Below are 9,209 nucleotides of genomic sequence, written 5' to 3'. Positions count from 1 at the left end.
TGCCATGTGTGGTTCTCGGTGACTGCACCGTTTGTCGTGCGGTGCTTGTTCGCCGTGAGACCATGACGGCAACGACAGTTAGTTGCGGTGAAGACAGGTTTGCGGAATGCTGCTCTCGGCATCTCTTACTTTGCCGAGTGCCCGTGTTTTGGCTCTCGGCGAAGACCCTGACACCCGGAATATACGAAAATTCCAGTAGTGTTTTTTCTCTTTTCTTTTCTTTTTTCTTTTTGGAACTACTTAAAAGTTTTCCCCGCAAAAAAAAGAAACTACTTAAAAGTCTGGTTATTTTTTTTTGGAGGGGACTTCAAAGGTTGGGTTTTACCTGCGGGCCGTTGCCATCTACGCCAAGTGTTTGGGCTCACAAAAGAATCACTTCAAAGCTCTCCAATCACGACGAGCCCACCTAAGATGTTAATTAAAACCCTAGCGATACGGTGCTTGTTTCCTCGTCCTCGTGTAGTCGTGCGGCGGCATTGGTCGCCGTCGTGAGCTCGCGGATCACCTGTTCCCGGCGGGATGCGTCGGGGGCTAGGCGGGACCGGAGGGGTCCGCAGAGCAGACCGCCTAGGCGCGCTCCCGGACGAGGTCCTCCAGCACGTGCTGTCGTTCCTGCCATCGCGCGAGGCCGTGCACACCAGCCTGCTCGCCCGCCGCTGGCGCCACCAGTGGAAGTCCGCGCCGGCCCTGCGGATCACCGGCGTCGACTCCTTCAAGAGCGCCCGTGAACTCAACGACTTCGTCAACTACCTCATTGTCTTCCGTGACAGGACCCCTCTCAACGCGTGTGAGATCGAGGCCTGCGAGGAGTACGAGGACTATTATGAGGGGTCCCAAGACGACGACGACGAGCGGTCCCGGTACACCGATCTGTGGATCCGGTACGCCTTGTCATGCCACGCTCGGCTGCTTCGGATCAGGGACCATGACCCTAATAACGTCGATCCCAAATACGAGGCTCCGCTTAATGTTCTCCTTGAGACTCCCATCTCCTCCCGGCATCTCACGACGTTGGATCTCGATGGTGTGATCTTCTCGAGGAAATACTCTCTGGATTTCTCGAGTTGCCCGAACCTGGAGACCATAAAGATGCACCGTTGCTCCTTCTCAATCATAAGCTTCGACGGTCCCATCAAGATATCTTCGCAGTCTGTGAGGTATTTTAGCATCACGGACTATAATTTTTGTCGTTATGACAAGCAGGAGGCTCTCATTTCTGTCCCAAACCTCGTCTACCTAGAGCTGGGTAGTGGCCGTGGCAAGGTTCCTACATTTGAGTGCACGCCGTCGTTGCTAGCAGCATCTATCAAGCTTGACGATAAGGATGGTTCCTTCCTCCTTGAGCGCTTGTCAAATACCATTAATCTAGAGCTCATGATCGAGCCTCAAGCGGTATGTTTGTGTTGTTGTATCCACTGAAATTTTAGTCTCACTTGACATCCGTGATGGATCTACTATGTCTGCTTACTAATCACACCACCTTGGCCAGTCTGCTGCTTTCAGGAAAGAACTAATACGGTGCACCACATTTAGCAAGCTCAAAACTTTGTCACTAGATGATTGGTGTGTGGAGCCTGATTACAGCCCACTACTTTACTTTCTCCAGCGGTCACCAAGTCTCGAGAACCTCCACCTCCGACTATCTAAGGTATATATGTTTCGAAAAGGTGTGGCAGCTCCCGGGGGTACCGACCCCCGGTTATCCTATCCGTCTGTCCCCATTGAGATTCGTACGTGTTGTTCTGTTGCATGCTTATGCATGTCATTTGACTAGTCTACATGTGATGCTCCTAGGGACTATTAGCCTGGAGTGGTCAGGCAGCAGGTTGTAGGCCTGTGATCAGGCAGCCTATTGCTGATAAGACTTGTCATGGGCCATGCAGGCCAGGCTGTGAAGATTCGGTGTTCCCGACAATGAGTCAGGCCATGTGTCTCCCATGACCAGTCAACTCCAATTGCTGAACATTTCTCTCTCTCTCTCCCTCCTAAACTTTGCATGCTCTCTCTTAAAATGCATGTAGGTTGTGAAAATACCTCTTAAAAAACTCTCCAAAAATCTTTGCATGCGGCAGCTCTCTCTCACCTCTGCCTGCAGAAAACTTTTGCATGCTGCACATTCTCTCTCCTCTTCTTTCGTTTCAATACCTAGGGACTCATGGGAAAGGATGAACAGTGGCTCACTGATGCGACAGCCGAGGGAGAATCTGTAGAGGATGAACAGTACACTGCTCCAGTTTTTAGGCCTTCTTTGGTTCATAGGATAGGAATTTTATAGGAATAGGAAAATTATAGGAAGTGAGATGACATGCATGTCAAATCCTATAGAGAAAGAGATGTCATTTGGTGCATAGGATAGGATTTTTTCCATTGAGTCTAGGCTAATATTTCTTTTTCCTTCAAAACGTAAAGGATTGATTCCTATCCTACATAGGAATAGGAATTCATTCCTACAAACCAAAGGGCTTCAAAGGAATTTTTCCTTTGCAAATCCTACCCTATAGAATTCCTATAAAAATCCTACAAACCAAAAGAGGCCTTACTGTTTATATAGCCTGCTAATCCAAACGATGGTGCAGGACCCGCACATATCTCAATGAGACGGCCACTGCCTGAATGGTCGTGATAACCGGGTGTCTAGACACCCGGGTGTTGAAAAGCCGGTCTCATATATGTTTCCTATGATTTATACATTTTCTCCCGTTGAAGTTGTAATTTAATTATTCATGATTGTGGTAAACTATACAGAAATATAAACATGCCGAAGAAATAGACGGAAGCTACGCTCCAATAGAACCATTTTTGGCATCGAAGAGTCTTAGGGTTGTCAAGATCAAATGTCTAGCCAAAGATGAGCGTGTTCACAAAATTGTGAAGGTCCTGAGTTCACGTGGAGTAACTGCTGAGGTAATCAGCATCAACAAAAGAATTTGGTCTTCCGACGGTAAGTCGAGATTTTGAAGTTTATGCATTCAAATCCCATGTATGTTTAAAATTTCGCAACAAGTATTTTTCAAATTAATTGCACAATTAAATGTGTAAATAATAAGCATCAGAGGAAAAAAATCTTGGGCCGACAATAAGTAAATTAGTAGTCTTGGTGAATTTTAGTTTTGCAGTCCCATGTATGTTTATATGAAATTTAGCAATGTGCATTTGTCAAGCTAATTGAACAACCAAATATGCCAAACAAAAGCCAACTTAATCTTGGCTTCATGTTGCTAAAAAATAAAACTTTTTTCTTTCTTCGCACCATTTAAATCAAGTGGTATGACAGTCTGATTAATTGCACATTCTTTTTATACTTGTACAGGATCATATTCAGATCCAGAGCAGTCAAATTATTCACATTCAGATTCAGAGCAGTCAAATTATTCACATTCAGATTCAGAGCAAGAGTAATCGGATTAAACACTTGGAACGTTGCAATGAGTTTACTATCTTGCTTCGCCAGAGGACCTTTAGAGAAATCTCTAGTTGTCGACTCAAGGCCTTTTTTAGTTCAATACACAAAACTAGAGATATGGATGCAGCTGGGAATTGATTCATGAGTTGAACATGAGACCATGTTATTTGCTTTATACTTTTGAACTTTTTGTTCATGTCACACACATGTTCTGCGCTTCTGCATTACGTTTACATACCATGTCTTTTCTTTATGTGTGAGGCTGAAGCCATTTTTAGTTTGTGCAAGGCTAAAAAAATACCTAAAACCAAAGCCCTCCCGCCGGCAAGGACCAGATTTCACCGTGCCTCCATAGCCCTAAGGTCACAAGAGACGAGGCAGGGCGGCGGCTGTGGCGGGAGGCAGTGGAAACCCTAGTGATGGGTTCCCTTGACCTTTGTTAGCGAACTTGTAGTCCAAGCACGGCCTTTCACTACGGATGGTTCTTAGCATTGCGTTTCTCAAAGGAGGCAAGGGAACGATCATGGCAGAGATGACACACATTTTTTCCTTCAAATAAATGACAAAAAGGTTGTTCCAATAGATAAATATAAATAACTAGATAAATAGAGGGTCAACATGCGAAACAAGACAAAATATTAGGTGGTGGACAGATATCTCTGAAACCGACATATATGCAGAGAACTCAAGGAACCAATTTGCGCTACCAGATTGTTCTCTTCTCCAGATGTTGATAGCACAATATTAGGTCTTAGCTTGGGATCGTTCCATCTCCCTTTTCAACTTCAAAATGTAATCTCTCCTACTCAAGTCGATACAGATATGGTTCTTACGAATCTCATTGTGCTCCTTAACTTTGGCCATTTAAAATTTGCATCACATCAGGTCGTGACTTGCAGATGATATCAGTAATGATGCTGCTTACCTTTGTTTGTAGATGAGCCTCCTTGAAAGCAAAGGGTGATTGAACTGGCCAAAGTGTTGGCTGATGCAGGCTGTAATGAACCAAGACATGACGAGGAAGGGGGTCATTCTTAGCTTTGTTTGCTTACTACTGTTTTGTACACAAAATAATTTCTCCAAGTCATTTTTTTAACACAGTACAGATGCAGGCGCTCATACACATGACACACTCGCCCTTATGAATATATTCATGCACAGCCTATCCCTATAAGCACATCCGAGATATGCTTATAGGGGTAGGTTGACGGGAATATCTTCTCTCACTGAATACACATCGCCGGAAGGCCTGAAATAAATCCAGAAAAATGTGACCTCCAATGCCAAGTCTAGGACATGAACCCTGGTAGGTTGGTTCCGCCATAAGGAATCTAACCATTCAAACTACGCTCATTTCGCAAAAGTACTTACGATGACACTAGCACACCTCTTCAGGTCATTTTTTGTGTGCAAAGAGCACTCTCCCCCTATCTCCCTCCCCCTCTCTGGTCTTTCTTTGAGTGGTCTCTCTGTTTGGAGGTGTAACCCACGGTTGCAGAAAGAATACAGGACACACTCACTCTCTCGTAGTTGATTGGGCCCAAAATAGCCTGGCCCAGCGCACCCCCAGCCAGACACACGTACATTGACACCCAAAAATCTCAAAGAGAAAAAAACACAAAGGATCCCAAAAAATTAGTGGCTGCTAAACTCCGGCCAGCCGCTCGTCCGCCAATCAAAATCAAATCGACACCCGCGACCACACCGACGTCCTCTCCTCTCCTCGGCCTGACCCCAGGTCTCCCCTCCCTCGCCGAGTCACCTTGCCCATGCCTCTTTGGCTAACCCACTCTAAGTTGGTCCATGGCATGTGGCAGACGTTGTCGAGATGCTGCATGTCTAGGAAGAGCAGGAGAAGTTGCTACCATTGTTGGACGTTTTAAGCTCTCCAACTCAGAGATATATCGTTCAACAAACATGTGCATTGATAGAGGGCTTTAAAAATTCCTTCATGTATCGCTTTCTGTCTGGCCGTCCATATTGCCCATAAGATAACCACAAGCTTGACCAAAGTGTCATGTGATAACGATTCGGACATAGTAAAAAGCCATTGTTCGACACTTGGCTCTCTTGTTGCTATCATGTGTTATGCTAGCTCATCATCTACCAAAGCCCAAACACATCTGGACATTGAACACACTACCAATGAATGGCGCCATGAATCCACAGCACCACATAATAACTCACAATTATCAGTGGTAATAGACATCTTTCTATGGTGGCGAATGTCTTTCTATTTCTATGGTTTCAGCTGTTAACTGGCGGACCATATCCAACCTATCACCTTCGAGGCATTCAATCTTTTTTTAGTCCAAAAACACGTCATGTTTATTAATCAACGGGAATGTTCACCAAAATAATGGGAATGTTCACCAAAATACAACTGATAGCAGGAGTCAGTCGGAGCCAAAGATGTCTACCTACAGTGAGGCCTAGAGCAATTCCATAGAACACAGGGCATTGCCATCTCCGCCAAGTCATCTGTGGGTCAGATCATGGGCTAGCAAAAGAATTAATTGGTGAGAAATAGCCATACGGACCCAGCTCAACCACGGCCCACAATAGATGTTAAAACCCTAGCGATACGGAGCTTGTCGCCTCGTCCTCGTGTAGTCGCCGTGCGGCGGGATTGGGGTTGCCGTCGTGAGCTCGCGAATCCACCACCCCCCGCGTCCGCCGGCGCCGGGTAACCAGTTCGGCGGGATGCCTCGGAATCGGACATTCGGAGGGACGGTAGCGCCCGGCTGCCGTGGAGCAGACCGCCTAGGCGCCCTCCCGGACGAGGTCCTCCAGCACGTGTTGTCGTTCCTGCCGTAGCGTGAGGCCGTGCGCACCTGCGTGCTCGCCCGCCGCTGGCGCCACCAGTGGAAATCCGTGCCGGCCCTCCGGATCACCGGCGTCGACTCCTTCAAGGGCGCCGGCCACCTCAACGACTTCGTCAACTATTTCATCGTCTTCCGCGACAGGACGCCTCTCCACGCGTGCGAGATCGAAACCTACCAGCACCACGAGGACGACAGCAGCGAGGGGTCCGAACACACGATTCCGAGGAGCGGTCCCGGTACACCGATCTGTGGATCCGGTACGCCTTGTCGTGCCACGCTCGCTGCTTCGGCTCAGTGACCATGACCCTGAGACTACCCACAATGGAGAGTAGCATACACTAGTAACATACACGTATTCCTAGGCTATGTTACTACCTTCATAGTGGGTAGTAACATAAGTGCGGTAACATCCATAGCTTCATTTATTATGTTATATACTCATATTGCATTGGGACATGTGATGTTACAGTAACTAGCTAAGTTACTACTACTACCTCTCTCATCATTAACTCATTGTCACATAAGCAAATTTCTTGAGTTGGACTCGATGTTACTGCTAAAGTTATTCCCATTGTGGCTAGTCTGATAGCCTCGCTCCCAAACATGAGCATGTGGGGAATGTTTTGCTTGAGACTCCCATCTCCTCCCCGCATCTGACGACGTTGGATCTCGATGGTGTGATCTTCTCGAGCAAATTCTCTTTGGATTTCTAGAGCTGCCCGAACCTTGAGACGGTAAAGATGCACCGCTGCTCCTTTGCAATCTTAGGCTTACGCTGTGACGGTCCCATCAAGATATCTTCGCAATCTGTGAGATAGCTGAGCATCACGGACTATGCTTTTGGTCCTTATGACAAGGTGGCAGCTCTCGTTACCGTCCCAAACCTCGTCTACTTAGAGCTGGCTAGCGGCCGTGGCAAGGTTCCTACGTTTGGGTGCACCCCGTCCTTGCTAGAAGCATCTATCAAGCTTGACGATAAGGATGGTTCCTTGCTCCTTGGACGCTTGTCAAATACCACTAACCTAGAGCTCATGGCCAACCCTCAAGCGGTACGTTTGTATTGTATCCATTGAAATTCTAGTCTCACCTGACATCTGTGCCCACTGATCACACCTTGTCTAGTCTGCTGCTTTCAGGAAAGATTTAAAACGGTGTACTACATTTAGCAAGCTCAAAACCTTGTCACTCAATGATGGGTGTGTGGAGCCGGATCTCGGCCCACTACTTTACATTCTCCAGCGGTCACCAAGTCTTGAGAACCTCTGCCTCCGGCTATCCAAGGTATACATGTATGTTTTATAAGTAGTATTATATATATTTTGTCTTGATAAAGTTGCAGTTGCATTGTTGATTTTTGGTGAACAATACAGTCATACCAACATGCCGAAGAAAGAGACATAAGCTATGGTTCAACTGTGCCCTTTTTGGCATCGAATAATCTCAGGGCTGTAGAGATCAAATGTCAGGCCAAAGATGAGCGTGTTTACAAAATTGTGAAGGTCTTGAGTTCGTATGGAGTACCTATTGAGCAAATTAACATCAAGGAAAAAAATCGGTCTTCCCACAGTAAGTCGTCGTAGTTGATTTATATGTTGCATTCCAGTTCCATGTATGTGTGAAATTTCACAAGGGAATTTTTCAAATTAATTAATTGGACAGCTAAATGTGTAAAGATTAAAGAGTAAGGAACAAAGGGAAAATTTGTTGTTCTGACGGTAAGTCAAATGATCAGTCTTGGTGATTTTTAGATTTTGCACTCCCATGTATGGTTATGGAATTTAACAATTTGCATTTGTCAAGTTAATTGAACAACCAAATACGTGAAACATAAGCCAAAACTTCCTATCAGCTCCATGTTGCCAACAAATAATAATGTTATTCTTTCCTTGCAACATTTCAATCAATTGGTGTGCCAGTCCGACTGATTGCACATTCTTTTTATAATTGCACAGGATCATGTTCAGATTCAGAGCAGTCAAACTATTTAGATTTAGATTCAGATTCAGATTCAGAGCACACTGAGCAGTCAAACTATTTGCATTCAGATACAGATTCAGATTCAGAGCACACTGAGCAGTCAAACTATTCGCATTCAGATTCAGATTCAGATTCAGAGCAATCGGATTAACACTTGGAACATTGCTATGAATTTACTTTCTTCTTCGCTAGAGGACCTTTTAAGCTCAATCCATAAAAATGGAAATATGGATGTAATTTGGATTTGGTTCAGGATTTGAACATGAAGCTATCTTATTTGCTTTCTATATTTGCACTTTTGGTTCATGTCATATTAAATTTCCAGGAAAGTTCTGCTCTTCTGCATTACATATCATGTCTTCTCTCTATTTTTTTTTTAGAAAAGGAGGATGACCCCCGGCCTCTGCATCTGGACGATGCATACGGCCACTTTATTAATTATTAACACAAAACCTTACAAAGCCATACAACAGCAAGAATAAAGTCACCGTCTAAGACATCGCAGCCAAACCTAAACATCTAAGACCTGAGGTCCCAACCAGGACGCCTGTCGGGTATGGGGCACCTACCAGTCCGGCGCACTCCTCAACCAGGACGCCTGCCGGGTATGAGGCCGCCGCAGCCACCTGCCACAAATCCATCTTCAGAGCTGTACTGTTGCATGTACCGTGTCAGGTCTCTCTGCCATCGACGCCACCACGATGCCCGACAGCGTCGTCCTCCTGCGCGAGTCCATCCTCCCACAGCGAACTCCGAATCTGCACTGCGCCACGCCGTCAAGATCCGTCACCATCAGTGTGTAGGATGAAGCACCGCTCCACCAAAGAATCCGTCCTCTGGTCCCTCGATCACGTGTGTACCTCCAAAAATGACGCCCCCAAGGAAGGAACGACACTAGAGCGCCGTCATCATCCAATCATCCGATCTAGGGTTTCCCCCGGAGGTAGCAGAGAGTGGCCTTGAACTTCTCCACCGCGATGCCTTCAAGAATGGAACGACGCAGA

The 9,209-nt window shown here is 46.1% G+C and overlaps 1 protein-coding gene across 1 annotated transcript; it reads left to right on the top strand.

The window, feature by feature from the left end:
• Positions 1-494: 494 nt before the first annotated feature.
• Positions 495-3,399, top strand: LOC147961822 (F-box/LRR-repeat protein At3g26922-like). Its single transcript, XM_087537758.1, has 4 exons — positions 495-1,392; positions 1,490-1,648; positions 2,746-2,941; positions 3,311-3,399. Exons 1-4 carry the CDS (start codon positions 520-522, stop codon positions 3,397-3,399), a joined length of 1,317 nt encoding a protein of 438 aa, XP_087393884.1. The 5' UTR covers positions 495-519.
• Positions 3,400-9,209: the final 5,810 nt, after the last annotated feature.

Source organism: Triticum urartu, chromosome 7A, assembly GCF_056163025.1.
Source record: "Triticum urartu cultivar PI428250 chromosome 7A, HENAU_Tu73, whole genome shotgun sequence".
NCBI lineage: Eukaryota > Viridiplantae > Streptophyta > Magnoliopsida > Poales > Poaceae > Triticum > Triticum urartu.
Note: the sequence above shows the minus strand (reverse complement) of the source record. Positions and strands in the feature narration are given on the sequence as shown.

Coding starts and splice junctions, on each gene's coding strand:
- LOC147961822 (XM_087537758.1), top strand. CDS start 520: ATGCGTCGGGGGCTAGGCGGGACCGGAGGGGTCCGCAGAGCAGACCGC. Junction 1,649..2,745: donor TCCACCTCCGACTATCTAAG/GTATATATGTTT, acceptor TAAACTATACAG/AAATATAAACATGCCGAAGA. Junction 2,942..3,310: donor AAGAATTTGGTCTTCCGACG/GTAAGTCGAGAT, acceptor ATACTTGTACAG/GATCATATTCAGATCCAGAG.